This window comes from Seriola lalandi, unplaced genomic scaffold, assembly GCF_002814215.2.
Source record: "Seriola lalandi dorsalis isolate HSWRI2012SDOR001 ecotype SW California unplaced genomic scaffold, Sedor1 jcf7180002054333, whole genome shotgun sequence".
NCBI classification, from domain to species: Eukaryota; Metazoa; Chordata; class Actinopteri; order Carangiformes; family Carangidae; genus Seriola; species Seriola lalandi.
The window spans coordinates 457,724-477,663 of record NW_019524886.1 but is presented as its reverse complement, the minus strand read 5'-3'; the positions used below and the strand labels follow the sequence as shown (position 1 = coordinate 477,663).

At 40.9% G+C, this 19,940-nt stretch overlaps 2 protein-coding genes across 4 annotated transcripts in view; one reads left to right on the top strand and one right to left on the bottom strand.

The window, feature by feature from the left end:
- Nucleotides 1–19,940, top strand: part of macrod1 (mono-ADP ribosylhydrolase 1) — a 109,526-nt gene that overhangs the window by 15,657 nt on the left and 73,929 nt on the right. The window lies entirely within an intron of this gene.
- On the bottom strand, nt 6,658–15,937 carry flrt1b (fibronectin leucine rich transmembrane protein 1b). The gene is made up of 2 exons (XM_023407343.2): nt 14,834–15,937; nt 6,658–12,049 (listed from the first exon to the last, which is right to left on the bottom strand). The coding sequence occupies exon 2, from the start codon at nt 12,028–12,030 to the stop codon at nt 9,832–9,834; it is 2,199 nt and encodes a 732-aa protein (XP_023263111.1). The 5' UTR covers nt 12,031–12,049; nt 14,834–15,937; the 3' UTR covers nt 6,658–9,831.

Below are 19,940 nucleotides of genomic sequence, written 5' to 3'. Positions count from 1 at the left end.
AAGGATGTATCATTGTAACCTCCAAAATGTGCTTTAAACTAACCCTGTGTCCTCTTCCCCGCTCTCCACCAGCAAATACAAGGGGCGCTCATTGTCTGCTCACATGTCCTCATCACAGACGATGCTTTTGTCACATAATCACACACATGGACAGGCAGAGAGTACAGGGAGTACACACAGTGCACACTGCACACAATTACAATCTTGTAATTATCTATCAGGCGTTGTTGTGAAGTGGTGCCCGATGCACACACTGTCGGCCCTGCTGCATTATCAGAGCTTAGGAAATGACAAGACTATTTATAGGAGCTATTTATCCACTTATCTTGTTGTTGCCATTGTCCACAGGTGGAGTGGGCAGCCCTGGTTAGAGGCAGACTGACAGACAGGTTGATCAATCAGTGTGTACAGTGAGCTGTCACAGGCCAAAAGATAAAGATAGTGTGTGTCTCACACATCCTGTACAGTTTCTAATGATGATGCCAGTTCAGAGGAGAGAGAATAAACACTTTGTTGTAGCCTATAATGCACAGAGCATTTTATATTCACCGTTTGTATAATCCTAGTTACATGCTGTTACCCAGTGTATTGAGATGTTTAAGTGGTGATTTATCCAACTGTTTTATTTGAATTATTCCAGATAACTAAATCATTTTATTTTTTAAAATCTCAAGACATTCATTTGTTTTTCCGTGCAGAACATTTACAATTTGATGTTTGGTTCTTGATGCGTATCAAGTAAGAAAACTGCAATTTTGTCAAGGACATTATGATGTATTGCGATACAAACGATGCCTGAATCATGGTAATGTCAAGCAGTGAGAAGATTTATTGCATCCTTTACTTCCTCTATCTTCTGTAAGATCGACTTGGGTTTGTTGGTCCACACGTGTATGAGCAAGCCCATTATCCGTGTGCACATGCGTGTTGTTGATCTTTGCACATTATTTTGCAAGTGTTTATGGTGAAAAATGTGTCTCGACATTTTACCTCAATGCTAAATTGAATTTAATGTAAAAGCTGCTCATGATGGTTTAGTCTGTTTGTGATCAATAAGACGGGTGTTTTTCTTAATATCATAAAATCCCATGAAAAGGCCAGTTCTTTCTCTCAAGATTACCTCCAACATACAGTATTTTCAGGATTTCTCTACCGCAATTTTTTTGTTACTTATTGGCCGACATATGTACCGATGTAGTACGTCTCCAATAACCAAATATTGGCCAACAGATTGTGTTTAGTTTTTTTCCTATTATAGTACCTTTGGGTATTTCATATCTTTAGTACCGTGGTTCATAGGAGGGATATGACGGGAACTGACATGCATTTAAGGTCTCCAGGATGAATATTTTCATTAACAGTAAATCTTAAGACTATTTTCTTGATTCGTTGTTTTAATCGATTTAATGTTTAAATTTTTAAATGTTGAGACCCGAGTCCAACGTGACTTATTTAAATAGTTTGTTTTTATCTGACCAACAGTCTGAAATCCAAAGGTATTCAAAATATTGTAATATAAGACAAAATGAATAAAATCTTTTCGGGACCTGGATACAGAGAATATTTGGCATTTATGGAAAGAAATGGTTAATTGATTGATCAAAATAGAAGAATTTTCTGTCAATCGACTAATCAATTTATCATGTAATTATTTCATTTGGGGTTCATGGTCTGGCCTTAACCACTGGGCCACCAGGGTGAATTGATTTATCATTTTTTTAATAGCTTTTGGACAACAATGGAGGTCCATAGAGGAAAAAGACAGAGAGTGCAGTAGTTTTTAGGACAAAGTCATTGGTTTTCCTTTCCTCTTCCTTTCACTGGATTTATTGACAAAAAGAAAAATGTATCACCTACTTTGTCACTATCCAAGTGAGCAGTTCAATCATTTTTCTCCTTGATTTACAGTAGATATCGAATGATTCATGTTGTGATTCCCTTATTCTGCTAAATATTTGTTGTTGATGTTTTTTCATTCCTAATTTCCCTTTAATTAGGCTGTTACCTTTAAATGAATGGAATGTACGCAGCACATTGTGTGTGCTGGACCTCTGGTATGATCACAATCTACTTCATTTATTTTTTTGGCTGCGATCTGTCTGCCTGAAGAAAGGCCGAGAGTCAGTACTTCAGAGAAATCACAAGTTGCCATAACTACAAGTGCTGAGGTCTGTGAGCTGTAGCATCGGAGAGGTGGGCAGTAGGCAGTAGGCAGTAGACCATGAGCGAAGGCTGAGAGCTCTGGAAGACCACATCCAGCAGGAGCCTGCCACCTTCACAGTTTGCTCATGTTGGCAGCAAATGAAACTGAATTACTGATGGTTTATAATAGAAGAAAGGGATTCTTTAATGTCATTCTAGGACAGATAATGAAGGTGACAGCACAAAGACTTAAGGTTATAAATGCCTTTAATTGTCTTCAATGTCAAATGCTCTTTTTCCTAACAATACAGTTACAGTGGTATACAGGCTCATAATTAAACAAATTAAAAGATAAAACACACAAGGCTGGGAAATGGAATAGGGGACTATTGCAGTACAAGGAAAATTTAGTTATCTTTTTGTACATGCTTTCAGTGTGGTTATGGCAGAAGTTCTTTTGGAAGATTTTTTTTTCTTCCCTTTCACAAGAGGCTTCTTGCAGTACCACCAAAGTGGCTATCTCTCTGATAGACAGCCTAATTCATACAGTTGGTGTTGTTATAATCCCCTGGAGGCAGTCTTAGTTTGCTCTCTGTCTTGTTTATTCCAGTGACGTCCTCTCCATCCATTGCTACAAAGGAACCCAGACCACCACAGCTTAATGTTTTGTAGCTGTTGTAGCTGTTGTTGTTGTTGTTGTTGTTGGATCACTTCATACCTCTGAGGTATTTCACTGGTTTCTCGCAGTGTGTCTGTCTGAGGAGAAACATGTCAGTGCTTGTTATCTAGCTCCATCGAGGTCCTTCGGGACCACAAGTCCCCTGTCACTCAAAGGTGCACAGGTGTGTGTCAGACAACAGTGACTTTTAAAATTAATTCAGAATTCATGTATATGTTTGTCTTGAGTTGGATTTACAGCTGAAGTGAGGGTTGGGGTTAGAGGTTTATAAATCTGTATCTGTATATTTGTAATATTATTTCAAGTTTAGCCGTGATTTGTTTGCGCACGAGTATGTGTGTTTGAACTTTTTGACTGATTGTACGTGTGTTGATGTTTATGAACAGTGTACCTATTTTATTGTGTTATTTCAAGTGAGTAAGTCCCTGAGCTCCCATGTCTGTATATTGCATCTGTTTATGTCTTCCTCCACTGTGCACTTGACTGCTGTGAGTTCAGTCTGCTTCGGGAAAGACACATGAACCTGCCGTCAGTCCTACAGTGCTGTCTAATTTTTAGTTTGCCTTCAGTAAATACCTGAAATTTGTGGGAACATTTGTAGAAAAACGATAAGTGCGAAAACATGGCATTGCTGAAATATATTCTGTTGATTGTTCATAGCTGGGGAGATGTGTATATGCATACATACATTTGCCAAATGCATGCATTTATAGGAATATATTGACCTTTTGCTACGGGAGCTTCTAATGCATGCAAACACTGGAAGACATTTTACTATGCAGTGCAGATTTACATCACTCTTGACAGCACTGTGGTGGAGAAACTGAGCATGGCGTTCATAACGCAGCTGACCATTTTATCGCACATCAGTGAGTTGAGATCAATTTGTTAAAGACATAGAGGCCAAGTCTTCAAAAATGCATTGCATTAGAAGGCGATGTGCTTGTGTTGCTTGTGCTGTTGTGCTTGTATGCATGACATGTATTTGATATCTTGAACGTGTTTTGATCTATATATATATATATATATATATATATATATATATATATATATATATATATACAATTTCTTAAAATTTCTAATACATTCACTGGATTTTGTTATTTTCCACTAAAATAATAATAATAAAACAAACATATAAACAATAGTAACATAAACAGCTCTCAACTAACATATACAGGAAATAGTCTGTTGCAGGTAAATCACAGGTTACATAATTCAGATTCAGGAGACTTCTTTTAAAAATCAGGTTCCAGATAATGCAGACAGGGCTGCCAGACTGTAGAACTGATCTGCTTTTGTACGTATAATACTTACTATGTGTCAAAGGAACCAGCTTAAATATAACTTTACACCAAACCTTAACATAATGTCCCTCATCACTGCTCCACTGGTTCACTGTCATGATATATTTTTTCCCAAATTCCCATATTTTACCTAAAATCAAACACATTAGATCCATTTTTAAATCTTTGTCAATTATCTTTTTCAATTTCACAAATGTTTTAGACCAGTACTTATGTAATTTACTGACCATAGACAACGGCTATTTTGGTTTTGCATTTGAGACACAGAGGAGAAAGTGAGAGGTTAAAACAACGCCTACGATTAAGGGATGTATGCATTCTATGTATAATTCTAAACTGGATTGGTTTTGGTCAAGCACAGATGGATTTCTCTTTTGAGATCTTTTTTGGTGCAACTCTGAATATCCTCCCATGTCTCCTCATCAAAAGTCATTGACAGTTCCTTCTCCCATGGACCTTTAATCCTCTGTGTTAGTAGGAGACATCCCATTAATAACATCATAGAACGAACTAAGAGACACCTCTTAGAAATCTCAAGGTGATCTGTAGGGGTCGTACCCTAAATAATTATTTGCAAGAAATGAAAAAAAGTCTTGTTTTGGGAGTTGGTATTTCTTTATCAGTTATTTCAGATGAAATTAGACTATTATCTGAGAATAAGTCTCCTAATTTGGTTATATATTTGTTATCCCATTGCTGGAAGCTCAGATCCAACATTCTTGGCAAAAATTCAGGATTGTTAAACATTGGTGTAAATGTTAATTTGAACCTCCTCTCCAGATGGTGGACTGATCACCATGCCTTCAGAGCATTGGTTGTTATCGGATTGTTATCATATATTCTTCAAATTCTTAAAAAATTGTGAATTTCATAATCTGCAGTTCAATAATGATGATTCAATGTCCAGCCAAACAGAGGAGGCTTTGTTCTTTACCCATTAAGATATAAACCTCAAGTGGGCACACAGCTGGTATACTGGAGTATTTGGCACATCTAAGCCACCCTTAGAACCTGGCAGCTGCATCACTGCCATTTTAGTCTAGGGCCACGCTTACTCACTGTAGAGGAGCTGAGGCAAGTAAATAGATAAATGGTAAATGGACTGCACTTATATAGCACTTTTCTGGTCTTAGAGACCACTCAAAACGCTTTATAATACATGCCACATTCACCCATTCACACTCGCATTCATACAACATACCCATACACAATGATGGAACAGTCACCTGGGGGAATTTGGGGTTCGTCATTTTGCCCAACGACACGTTGACATGCGGACTGGAGGAGCTGGGGATTGAACCATGACCTTCTGATTAGTGGATGGCAACTGATGAAATGATGAGGTAACAAAATACCTAAATGGGCAAAACCTGAGGGAGACCATTTAAAAGGAAAGAAGGACATATTGTGAACGTCTGATTTGTGTAAGTCGATCACATTTTATAAAAAAAGGTTGACCATCCTATTGAGAGCTGAGGCTGATGTCTCTGGGTTAGATAAAAGCACTAGTCATAATCATACAGGTACAGAGTTTTAATCAATGATTTAAGTACATTTCTTTCTTCTGAGTACAATATTTAATTCCTGAATAGATGGTGCACTAGTAGATTTAACTTGATGGAAGCATATCTGAAAAAAAGATCCACTTTGGTTCCATTTGATACTGAACAGAAATAAAATTCAGACTCAGCAGGTACTGTATGGACTTGAGTCTCTGAGTATACATCTTTCTGTTGGGAGTAATGCGAGTAAGAATAATTAAGATGGAGGGTTAGAAGCTGATAATGGACATACAGTGAAAGGCCTCCATAATGACTGATGAAAACTCAGGGCATTGCTGTTAAGAGCTCAGATGTGGAGATACAGCTAAATCACATTCACAGTATGTTACCTTCAGATGGATATTCATATGAAGTGTGTTCTCCGTCCTTATCTCTTTATCATCCCTCAGACATAGACAGTACACACTGTACGACAAACCACTTTTATATACATATACAGTATATTTGCCTCTACTTCACAAACACCCATCACAAGCAGTTACTCCAAGATGGACACTTATACACTCCCCCGTTCGTTATATTGATCCATGCTTACACAAGCATTAGCACTCACTTAGAATGAGAAGCATGTATCCACCCAAACACAGAAGCACAGAATAAATACATGCAGACATACACACACACACACACACACACACACATACACATCTCAGGATAAAATCACATGTGTCTGCTTTTGGCTGGCAGATTCTACCAAACTGAATTGGAGCATGCAGCAGCTGATGTATTCATCCAGTGTGTGTGATTTAACGAGGGCCGCTCCATCTCGTCATAAATCATATTAATAATTTGAGCTTCCCATTGATTTTTATTTTTTTAAAGACATCCCAGTGTATTATTTGATAAATCCAGCCTTTGTTTCTGATTTAATGAACCCCAGACACACACACAGACACACACACAGACACACACACACACACACACACACACACACACACACACACACACACAGAAGCCATGAAACTGCTTTTCCCTTTAGAAGTCTTTATTCATCTGCGTAGAAAAAAAGACGACAGACCAATAAACGGAATAGCGTTTTGCACCCATTTTTATGTTTATACATAAGAGTGTTTTCATTATCACATCTGAGGGTGACATTTTTAAAGGAAAAGGATTTCTACACAGAATGAAAGGAAGCTTCAGTGCTCTTTAAAAAAAAAAACAAAAAAAAAAAGAAAAACAAATGCAGACATAAATAATAAAAAAAACTCACATCAGAGCTTCCAATATTACCGGTGCACAGTAACACAGGCTGGAAAAGAGAAAGAGAGCTACTGAAAGTAAGAATGGGTTTCAACACTTGCAGGCTCTATCTAAATCACGCCTCCCCATCCTCCATCCTCTACAGCCTCACTCTTTATTTTTCTCTCTCTACCCTTTCCTCTTTCTCTATAAATCTCTGGCTGTTTGTGAGTGTTTTCCTTTGAAGTTCCTCTTCACTTAAAGTATATTAGCGGGGTCAGTGAGAGGCAGTCAGAAAGCAGGTGCCGTATGGTTGGTTTGTGTGTTTGTGTCGAACTGCACAGTGTAGTGGTCAGGCTGCGATCCCTCTTAACAGAACTTTGTCTGTGCTAAGGCCTATAAAACTGGACGACCAGAGTCAGCTAATGTACCTCATCTACCAGAATGCATCAGATCAAGTTTGAAATCTCAGTTGTTTTAAGTACGTCTTACATTTAACTTTGACTTAAATTTAAAATATAAAAAAATTAAATATCCTTTTATAGAGTGGGAAACCATGAAATGATCCAATTTTGTGGGGCTGAAACTAATTATTTTCAAGATCAGTTCATTTATTTTTTGAATTTGTTGAAGAATTACTTGGTCTATAAAATGTCAAGAAATTGTGAAAAGTGTCATAATTTAAATATCACAATTTCTTGCCCTGGGTGAGATCTTTAAATTGCTTGTTTAATCTGACTAAGAGTAAAAAACTCAGTTTACTATCACATAAAACTAAGGAAAGCGGCAAATACTCTCAATAAGGAAGCTGTAACGAGGAGACATTTTGCATTTTTTAACCATAGTACAACGATTAATTATCAAAATTGTTGCAGATTGAATTTCTATCAATTCATATAACCAACTAATCGGTTCTGCTCCACTACTTTGTCAGATATTTTGCTGTACTGTTTATACCGTGGAAGCTCTCACTTCAATGTTTCTGATTTTATGAGGCCCCTGTGTCACAAACAATCAAGCACAACTACTTTATGGCAACACTGGATTTTCATATGATGTTTGCATCAATGTGATGAAGTACTAAAATTTGTCAGGGTTTAAATTTACTGAATTAAACACGCACAATCCTGTCTGGAAATTTTATCTATAATCAGTTACCCAATCAATATATCCCACTTAATTTATTCCAATATATATATATATATATATATATATATATATATATATGAACATCACAATATAAAATGACACATACTGTGATAGATATTTTTATCCACATTACTCACTCACACCCTCCTGTATTTGAACCTTTTCCTTTAATACCAATAAAAACAGTTAGAAATTTCTTAATAACATTGAAAAGATAGTTTGTTATGAGGGAATTTTAGTAAACAGTAATTTGACCACAATAGTTCTGACTTCCACCAAAAGATAAGCTGCTACAGCATTTTATTGAAATTTTCATTGAAAAGAAATTTAACCAGCCACTACAACATAATGGGGTTACTATTATAGGATGTATGATTAAGTTTCTCTCTCTTCATTTGCAAAGGTAATTTAGTAATGAGACCAGACCACAATAGAAACTGGGTACATGCAGCAGCTTTTTCTAAATTTTGAGAGGGAGATTTTTTAAATAGCTGTTTTTGTCAGGCTAGTCATTTGACTTTTTTTTTTAAATGTGTTTCTCTGATTGTCTTGCCATGCCTCTTCTCCTTGTGTTGTTCTTTTCTGTAAGTCTTTCACTTGTAATGATCACAATCTTTGAAGGAAGTCTGGTGCCTGTTATCACTCGGTTATTTGCAGAGTGCAGTAATGGATACACTGTGGGTAAAACTCGAGCCATTTTTTTGGATGAAGATGTTACATTACTCCAATTGTCACCCCTCTTCTTTACCCCGCCCACACTCTTCTCGATCCCCCATCTTCTCCTTTTGTCTGCTTTTTTACCTCCTGCCGCTGCATTTGTCACACGCCCTTTTTTCACTTATCTTCCTTTTTTCTCTCCTTTTCTGTCCTTGCACTCTGCCTTAAGCCAACACACCTCTCAGCATCTCTATGCCCAAAACAGCACCCTTCTTTCTCTCCCCTTGTCTTCTTTTATGTTCCCCCCCCATCCATCCATCTATTCATCACACCCCACTCTCTCGCTCTCTCTCTCTCCCTCTCATTAGTCTCCTCATGCTGTGGTTTGTGTCTCCCGTCTCTGTCAGAACTGTTATCACTGCTGTCAGCTCCCTTGACGAGAACAAAGTCGTCCTCTGCTCACGGCACCACAAAAGACATGAGAGAAATAAAAGGAAAGAGCCTCAGCCAAAAAAAAGAGGTGGAAAGGAGGAAAAATTAAAAAGGAGGGGAGTAAACCAGAGGAAAGGAAGGGGGCTAGGAACACATCTTTTCATGTCAACCATGATGCATTGTCATCTGTGGGTTATAACAGCCATTGATTTCTCCCCCCGTCATCCTTTTTATCTATACAGCACAGAGCTTACAGTTGGTAGGAAGATATGAGCGCTATCTCTATACACATCAAGTGCCTTTTCCTCATATTATAAATATATCTCCCACTAAATCAGCTAAGCCTAGTATATCAACCTCAAATAAGTTACTGTGTATTATTATGAGCTGAGAAGAACAGTAGGTTTGAAAGACACTGAGATATCCAAAAGAGAAAACGTAACCATTTATAACTATAAGTAGCGCCGAAAGAAGGGCCCACTGTATAATGTCGTATACAGTAGCAGAGTATAGTAGGACTGTAACTTCTGTCACTCAATAGCAATGTCCAATCAATAAAGCTGAAATCAGTCTTTTCTACTTAGCAAACCAATCAGAATTGAACCAGCAGAGGCACAGAGGGTACTTTGGAAACCAAGGACAAAATAGCCACTAGCCAAGGGTCGTCATCCTTAGAAATGACGTCTGGCTTTCATGGCTCAGGGAGTGTGTCCCTGTATCATCACGTGTAGGCATAATCTATGTCGGGAATGCCACCCTCTCTGTAGCCACGGTTGGTGCCATAAGTGACATGATGGTGGCTGGTTTGGCTGAGGATGGTGCCGTTGAGGCTGCCCGCTCCGTGGCTGCTCCGGTAGGTCCCGTTAGCTTGGGAAGAAGAGGAAGAGGAGGGGAAAATGGTGTGGATGTAGGTGACATCCTCCAGCTTCGGCTGCAGTGGCTGATGGGCCATAGCAGTCATCTGAAACCCTGCAGGAGGGGCCCTGATCTCTAAGATGGAAGTGTCTTTCTTGGTGCCTGACTCTACATAGTCATCATAATGTTTTCCACCCCGACCCCTGCTGTATGAGCCTGAGTCCCCGGACATGTAACCTGCTCTCTGTCCATACCAGCAGAAGATGCCAAATATTAACAGCAGGCTTACCAATGCTGTGGCACCCCCTATGATCCCAGCCAATGGCAGGGCTGTTAGCTCTGAGTCCTGTCCCTCTTTATCTGACCCCTCCCCTCCTGAGCTGACCAGAGCCTCTCCAGTCTCTATCTGAGCACAGGCCGGGGCCGAGTCTTTACTGTCCGTGTCCATGCTACTAGCTCGAGATGAACCCATGCTGGAACCCCCAAAGGAGGGCTCCTGTCGTAGTGGCAACAGACAGATGAGGTAATGTGAACGTGGGGTGAGCTGGGTAAGGAGGTACTGTCTCCTCTCTCCAGGAACCAAAGTCTCTGTTATTGAACCAAGAGCTGCACTGCTACCCAACCTCAGCCATGACAGGCGGAAGGAGGGTGCCGGCTGTGGGCACAGCCAACTGACCAATACACTGTCCGAAGAGAGAGGTTTTACAGTCAGCTCCAAGGCCTCTCCAGATACCTGTCCTCCTTCACTGGGAGGCAGAGGCATAACAAGGCCCGGCCGCTTGGCTCGCAGGGTAAACAGGGAACCTTGTGTGGGGACCAAGAGAGAGGTAGTGGTGGTGCTGCCATGGGGCACTGAAGCCACTGCCTGGCCCCCTCCAACACCATCTTCACCTCCTCCATCTTTTTCTGCTGGGTTTACCCCGACTCCAGCACTGGGACCTGCAGGGGGGCCTTCGCACTGCTCCATGAGGGAGGTTAGGTCTCTTAGGATCTGGCCCCTTACAGGCTCGGGCCCCTGACAGGTCAGACCTCTGACCGTCACTGCTGCCCCCCGGCCGTGAAGCCAGGCGTGTAGCCAGCGAAGGTTACAGCCGCAGTACCAGGGGTTTCCTCGCAAAAGTAGCATCTCCAGGCTTTCTGTGTCCTTCATAAGTCCTCGGGGGAGACTGGTCAGATTGTTCCCTGACAGGTCCAGCCTCTGTAGCCGCCGCATCCCATCCAGCGCACCCCTTGGTATGTGGGTCATTCCGTTGTCTTGCAAATGGAGTCGTACCAGGTGAGCCGAAGGCAGGTTGACAGGTGGTGACTGCAGGGCATTCCTCACCAGTGACAGCTCAGTCAGGTTGGAGAGACGAGAAAAGGTGTCGTCTGCAATGCGTGTGTTTGCCAACAGGTTCCCATCCAGGACCAAGCGTCGCAGCGAGGAGAGCCCCCGGAAGGCATGTGTGGGGATGGTGCTGATCCTGTTGTCGTCCAGTCGCAACTCTTCCAAGGAAGCTGGCAAGCCTGCCGGGATGCTTGACAGGTGGTTCCGAGACAGAAACAGCAGTCGAAGCCGTGGAGTCCCAGAAAAAGCTCTCTCCTGGATGCTAACTGTGGATATAGAGTTATCATCCAGGTGTAAACGTTCTAGTAATGGTAACTTGGCCAGAGCTGACCGCGGTAACGTTCGTATATTATTATCCTGCAAATGGAGCTCCCGTAACGACGGCGGGAGGTGTATAGGGAATTCATCCAACTGGTTGGCATACAGGTAAATCACTCGTATGGAGGTGCTGCGTTCCAGTGAGGGAGGCAGCCCGGCGTTACTCAGCCGGTTGCTCTGCAGGTAGAGGATGGCAGCCGTTAACGGTAGTGGAGGAATTAAGCTGAGGCCACGGTCGTTGCAGTAGACAAAACCCTCATCACAGCGGCACACTGAGGGACAAACAATGCCTTCATCTCCTTCGCCTGTCTCCATGGCAATTGCCGCTGCCGCCAGTTCCAGCACCTCAGCCAGTAACGTGAGGCACAGGAGGAGCAGAAAGAGCCAATCGCGGAGCTCAGCAAGACTCTCAGCTGCCATGTTGGTACACAGCTCCTGACTGAAAGAGAAGAAATGGGAAACAGGATTAAAACAAGTACAAGGATTGTAATTTACCGATTCTAAAATCAAAGGAGGAGTAACTCATTACACTCAAAGGAGGAAGTAGAAAGAGTTGTTGGCAAAATGACATTAGTTTTAGATAAATATAGTGCGAGACAAACCACACAGTTAACCTCTTTATCTAAAACAGTTTGACTAAAGTGCTGCATTTTCCAACTGCCCTTAAAAGTTAAGTTATTTTTATCTCTAAAGTGGAGAAGATTTGTGGATTGAAAAGTCAGACGTAATTCAGAAGGCCTATCCACTATTATATGGGTCAGAGCAACCAAGCAGAAGACAAATGGACATTTAGAGGCGTAGAGCGTGTGAGTGGGCAAGAAAGATTACAAGAATCAGAAAAGGCAAAGGGACAACAGAGATGGAGAAAATTGGACAGTGACAGTTGCATGGAGTGAAAATAAGTGAGGAAAATTTTTTTTTTCCGCGGAGATTAACTGAAATGCAGTGAGTGAGTGACATGGAACTAAAATGGAGACCAGATCGGGCACAAAGAAATCCGATTAATTGCCCACAGTGCTGATGATTGCTTTGAAGACAACAGACGTACTAAACCTGTGACTGCACTACATCTAACCCTCAAATGAAATTCTAAAGAGAATACATGTGAATGGAGAAATGGAAAAGCAGACATTCACAGGTTCCTGACTGTGTGTTCACAAACACAAGCCGTCTGTTTGAGGTTATGACCAAAGCACACACTGAGAAATGCACATGCATATAAGTAAACATACGGAGCACAAAGCGTTCACAAACAGAACAGAGTCTCAGTACAAGCTGACATGTATAATGCATGTTTTCTTCCTGGTTGTTATTGTTCGTGAAATTTCTATAAATTATTCAAGAAAGTGGTCCTGAAATCCCCAGAAATGTTTTAGTGAGATGTTTTACAGAGAAGCATTTTTCTGCAACATTAATATGTTCCTTGGTCGATGTTTTATGACTTGTCTCCTAGCGAATCCCTGACACCAACATCAATAACATAAATTTACAATTCAGATAACATGATCTGTGTGCACTCACATTCACAGCACACTTATTTATAGAATATGAATAATATACAGTAGTGGAAGTTGTGGAAATTACATTGTGGCACATTCTTGTTTGAGTCCTTTCTTTTGGGTAGCCTGAGGCTGGAAAATGTGCCCTGACATGAAATGCCTGACATGATTTGACAGCACATTTGATAAACAAATCCTCTAAAGGCAAGTGTTTTTTTTTTTTCTTTCCCCCTTCTGTACACGCACGCAAGTGTATGTGTGTTCGTATGTGAACTCAGTGCTAGATGCAAAATTGCCCCTTGGCTGCAGTCAAAATCCATGCAAAGCAAACAAGAGATGGCAACAATAGAAGAGATGGAGGGAGGGGGGAGGAAGAGGGAGAGGGATGGAGGCGAGGAGACAGATGGAGAGTTGGACAGTCAGTCAGAGGAGGAGAGGGGAAATGAGTTCCTGACAGTGGAGACTCAGTGAGCTGAGTTTGCAGCAAAAACCAATGGTTCCAAAGATTGGTCGGGTTTTGTTTTGGGTTTTTTTTCTGAAAGATGTGTGTAAAAATAGCTACGCTTAGTTTACCTGTACATGCTTGTGTGTGCATCTAGGTGTGTGTGTGTGTTGTACAGCCAGCTCCTCTCTCAGCTTCACACGCGCGGTATTTGATATGTAACAGTGAAAAAGAGTGTGTGCCGCACAATTCAGCACAGACCCAGAATATTTTCCTCTATTCTTAATGGTATTTTTTTTTAGCTTAAATTGGGACTATTTCTAAGCATTTCCAGCATTTGAGAGACAGAAAAAGTAAGGGAGAGGAACACATGCACATAAGAGGGAGTGTCAAGGTAGGAGCAGAGCGTGCACTGGGAATACTAATGAATATCAACTAGCATATGCTTCCGTGCCACACTTTCCCCGCTTCCTTTTCATAAATATCGTCTTGGCACAAACCTTTATGTGTGTTTTTGCCTACATGCCAGGGTTTCCTATTGACACGTCCTCTTAACGATCCTTAGATTTTCTGTCTTCTCCTCTCCCCGGCTCGTTCTCTCACTCTTTCCAACTGTTGCTCTCTCTCCTCCTCTCTCTGCATCTTTGTCTGACACGCCATCTACCTCTCCCATCCGCCCACCATCACCTCCTCTCCTTCATAATCTTTCATTATATCCACTCACAGATTTGTTTACAGAAGTGTCCGTGCTGTCATCCTCCAACTCTCCTCCCCTGTCTCTCTCTTTTCTAATCCTCTTTTATTGTTTCCTCTCCAGTCGTTCCTTGATTCCTTCACACTGAGATTGGATCAATCAGCTCCTCCTCTCCTCTCCTCTCCTCCTCTCCTCTCCTCTCCTCTCCTCTCCTCCCCTCTCCTCCCCTCTCCTCCACGGCGGCTTAGTTTCTCTTTTTCATTTAGATGCAGCAGACCCCCCACACCTCTCTTTCTCATTCCCTCTCGGCCTCAGCTTTCTCGCCTCCGCATTCGCCTTCCTTTCCCTTTGTGGCATCTTGTTTTTTTTCCCACCTCACATTTTCCCCCCTAACATTTCAATCATGGTTTGAAATAAAAGGCTTTGTCGGAGCACAGAGCCAGTGTGTGTTTATTTTTTTTTCCTTTCATGTTGCTGAAAGCAAGATGTAAGTGTAGTGTTGCGGTGAATGTGGGAAATAAGCATGTGTGTTTGTGTGTGTGATCAGGTCTGATCGACCCAGGGTGCGACTTCTGAGGGCTTGCTAACCTGTTCAGTCTCTGTGCCTTTCACGTCCGCCGCAGCTTTGTTTTTCCTGGATCAAGGATTTGTGGGGAGGAGTATTAGTGTATCTATATGTGTGATTGAGGATGCCGCTGTGGATCTCTGTGTGTGTGTGTGTAAGCGCAGTTTCCCAGTCGTCTTTGAATCGTTCAGAAGTGTAGCCTTGTTCCTTGGGGCCGTTGAATCTTCCTCAGCTTGGGTGAATGATGATAGGGATGATGATAGCCTGTACTCCAGGGCTCCACGAGTAGCAACACCAGCATGGCTCAAAGCCGCCTCGGCACCCACATTTGTGCGTCGTGTGTGTGTGTGCCTGTGTGTCCTGCTGCCAAGCTCTCTCTCTCTCTCTCTTTCTCTCTCTCTCTGGGTAAGGGGCTTTTAGGCCTGCCAACTCAAGTCATCTTCAATGAGTGTCCAGAGGCCTAATTCTGAAACAACCCCCCCACACCCAACTGCTACAGTTTGGCAAACAGTCAGAAGATGGTTGAGGGCTCAAGGGTCCTTCTTGGAAGTCAAAAGCAATCCTGGATATTCATGCAAGCAGTGGGTCATGCAAAAATAGTCCTGTGCTGTGCTACACTTGCTTTGAATTGCCAGGTAGCGGTCTTAATTAACGAGCAGTGGGCTGACAATCAGTAGGATTTCCACAGCTCAGAAAAATCCAGCAGAAAGTCCTCAGGAAAATCTGATCTGTTATTACTGGTTGTATTCTAACAATTATTAGAACATAAATTTCACAGCTCAGTGATGGTAATGAGCACGTTTGGAGGCTGTGATGGACAAGTTGACCTGGTACAGACTACAGGCTGTAAGATTTGGATTCCCTCTCAGTTTCAGCCTCTCGCGCCTCTGCTAAACGTTTGATCGCTTCCTTTTCAGTACACACAGATCATCTCCAGAGGCAGCAAAGCCAGATGACAGTGTGTACTGTATGAAATCCACTTCCAAGGAGCGCAGTGCTGGCCAGTCACGTGGCGCAGTGTGAAAGGTTCCCCCACAGGTTAGAAGAAATGGACTGCCGTCTGTTATCCTAAAGGTAGATCTCAGTGGCGTTCGCTTCAGCAGGATAGCAGGCTGAGTGTTAGTCAGCACCAACCTGAAAAGAGAGAGCAGACAAGCACAGTCTTAGAATTTTCATTTGGGATTTGGAAAGGATTTCTGCGATTTAGTAAAAAATACACTCTACAATTTGGCTGTATGTTGTCAACTAAAAGTAATAGATTTGTTATTGGAATCAGTTGGTGTATGAAGTGGAAACATATTGTTGATTATTAAATTGCTGGCACGTATTGGATGGATTTTTTTTCTGCTCAGTTTTAGCTGATAATTTGATGATGGCTGTTTTTACCTCACTGTTAAAATCTAGTAGGACTACTTTACTATAATGAAAATGCTTTCCGTAATTGTTTCACAATTTAACATGTAATTGGACAAACTGTAAGCATGGCTTAGTAAATATGCTACTGGTGAAAAGTTTTAGAAAGCCACCCATTTTTCCAGTTTTATTTAAATTTCAGCAGTTCAAGTACAATGAATCACCTTAAAATGGTGTAAAGGTAAGTGGTAAACGTCCAAAGGTGAAAAAAAGTTTTGGTCACCAAAAACATTTTCCAGGATCAAGACATTTGTTAACTTACATCTTTCCTGCAGAAAAGGAAGTAAATGAAGCCTTTTGCCTGTACAGAAGGAGTGATGGAACAGACTGTGGTACTACACACTCTGATTCATTATTGGGACAATATTATACTGCAGGAAGTAGTGCTGTATGTTGCTATCAGAATGATGAGAGAAAAGTACAAAAGAAAGACAGTCTAGTTGGTCGGGTTCATCGTACAGCAAGATAATGACCCAAAACATTAGAAGAAAAGAACCAGACAGCACAGCACAGCCTCCAGACTTAAACCTCATGGAGCTGGTTTGGGATGAACTGAACAGAAGGTGAAAGCAAAGCAAACTACAACAGCAACACATTCTTGGGAACTTCTGCAACAGATCTGGGATGAACTTTCTGATATTTTCATTACAGAAAGAACGTCTCGAGTGTGTTTGCCTGCTGGATGAGTCGAAAAAATTAGATGAAATTTAGTTCAACAACAAGATTTCTTCTTTTTAAAATCTCCAACTGCTTGTTTGTTCAATCCTTTAATTTCAGAAACATTGAGACTCTGAATTATGTAAATTTAAATAACAACTGGAAAAATTGAGGCATTCTTTTGACAAGTAGTGTGTACTTGAAACAGAGCTACTGAACAGCATGATGAAGATGCGTAAAAAATCGTCCATTGTGTTGGTCTGGGGTCACTTTATTAACTTCTCCAGTTTAGGGGGAGGATTAAACTGAAACTGTCAGATATAGCATTTCTTACTGCAGGGGTTCTCAACATTTCCTGCTCATCACCACCCACTTGTGTGTCTGCATCACCGGCTGAACACATCATACAGCATGGTAAACTTTAAACCAAAGAATAGTGTTTCATAACTTCAAACAATTCAGCACAATTTCTATAGATAGATACACAAGATACATTTTTTCCGATGCTATGAATTATTATGTGACACCTACAATGATCTCACAGTGAGTGCTGTGTCAAGTTAGATGACTTCTTTTTCAAGAGGTTAGAAGAAACAGTGACTAAAGCCTTCCTCTAGGCTGACAATCCCTCTATTTCTCCAAAGGATCATTATCTCTGGAATGAACTGTTCGGATTTGTTTACCGATTGAATTTGTGTCATGGGCTTTGGGGTCAGTAAAGTCACTTAATTTGTTTAAATGAACTGTCTTACATTGCAAGAAAGGACTCAAGTTTTCACTCGTGTATCCAAGTATTTAAAAAGCCTCTCAGTTTAGAGCCAATCTCTACTCTCTAATATTAATTCAAACCAAGTTGTAGGGTTTTAATTGCAAGGAATTTATTATTGCCAGAATAGTTCAGTAATCACACATATCAGTCACGTTTATTACCTTACAACTTCAACTTGTATACTTTACTGCAAAAATATTCAAATATTGGCACAGCAGCTTGTGTGTTTTTATTGCTAAAATAAATAAAAAATCTGCTTGTAAGGGTGTGCATAAATGAAATGATTTCCCGTCTTAGTTTTTTTTTTTTTATACCAGCTTTCTTTAAATGGCACCAAGATGTAATGTTGGTCTTCAACGCTGGCACAGTATGGAATACTAAAAAGCACGAGCTAAATAATTATCCCCATCAGAACGGTTATACCTTTTAAAATTAAGTACCTCGTGAAAATATTCCTGAAGGTCAACGCTGCATATGCGCAACACTAAGCTCCCAACGGACACAAACCTCCCATTAAGGTAACTCCATGTTTTATATCTGTTTTTTTTTTGTTTTTTTGTTTTTTTTCTTCACACAAAACTTTGGAGCTTTCATTAACCACCACGTGCTAAGTGCCTGTATCTTGTGTGCAGAATCAAACCCCTAGTGAACACTGGCTTTAGAAATATAAGGTTTTCATCAGGCATACTGAGTGTACAGAGACAGATTCATCAAGGCCATTAACTGCTCCGCTGCTCACATTCGCCTGTTCACTTCATCCCAGAGTAAGTAGACTACATAGCCAACTGGGAAATTATCATGCACTTTGCTTAAACACAAATAGAGACAAATAAAGCCGTCCTCATTTTCATTTTCAAAGAACACATGCTGTAGCTGGGAAGAACTTGGTGGACAGGCTGATGTCTGCGCTCGTATGAATCCTTGAAGGACATTTAAAAAGTCAGAGTGAAGTGTGTGTGTTTTCTTTTTAGGTTTGGTGTTTTAACTGGTTCCACAAACAGAAAGGACTGTGTTTAACTGGATGTTCCCTTTAGAGGGTTAGATATGTGGTTGCTGTGGGATAAAGTTGGGCAGTGTGTGGTGAGATAAATTGCCCTTTTTATAAAACGGCTCCAGACTGATATCCAGTTTGTGGCATAGTAAACTGATTTATATGTGCAGAGTGCGCCTAACATGCGTAATGAAAACAACTCGACGAGGGACAGAATGCTAAACAGACATTGTTTGCAAAACACGTCGACTTTGTGATTGGCGTTTAAGGAGAAACAAGACAATGGTCTATTCAAGGACAGTGGAGATGTATAGAGAGCTTTATGTTTGATGCTGTATGAACATTATGAAGTGCTATACCCATCATCATTCCATTCATTTGTAATCCATTGATTGATGTGTAATACTTCAAAAATAATGAAACCCTCTTGTAGTCGTATTTTGGAGGCCAAGGCTTTTAAGTGGCTTAGAAGTCAAATCATAATTCAAAGGAAGACTTTTTAATTGGATGTCATCAGTCATGTATTAACAGTAGATGTCACCCTTAATAACAGTAACTGTCGTTTTAAAACACGAGCCCTTAATTGGTTGCAATGCCTGGTCCAAAACCACCCTTACACTCTGCACTAATCTTTGCACACCACAGGCAAAATGTCTGCCTGCATTGGACAAGATGTGAATATTGAATATCAGCAGCGTTTCCACAGCTCACTGCCATTGCCCATTAGACATCAATATGTGAAGCTCTATCTGTGTAATGTTGTGGCTGTCCCTAAAACTTTTTGTGATGGATTTTCAGAAGCAAGTCTAGCTAGGGGGAGTGTGATGCAGAGGGGAAGGAGGAAATGGGGAGCATTAGGGAGCATGTATCAGAGCAGGGATTTATGAGGCAAAAGTTAGACACTAGTCATTTAGGAGAAGGGAGTATCTGAAAATGATGTTTGTCAGATTTTACAGAAGGTTAGAGAGAGGTAGAGAAAGTTACTGGCTTCTTTTAGCCATAACAGTTCATTGTTGCAGAATTTTTTACCACTTTTCAAGGAAATATCTCAGTTATTATTTGTCAGATTTGATCCTAAATCTGAACATACCTGCTAACCTCCAAGAAAGAGCTGCAACAAAAGGATGATGCACCTTGACATGTAGCCAGCTGTCTTTCACTGGATCACAAAGAGCTTTGAGTGGCCTTTGAGTTTATTGCATGTTTCATATCGTCACCTTCCTAAAATAATGGCCTAAGTCATGTTTTGACAAAAATGTTTTTTTTGCCTAAATCACCCCCTCATGATGCTGGCCACCTC

Bases quoted from the DNA above. Each gene is read 5' to 3' on its own strand.
- flrt1b (XM_023407343.2), bottom strand. From the start codon at position 12,030: ATGGCAGCTGAGAGTCTTGCTGAGCTCCGCGATTGGCTCTTTCTGCTC.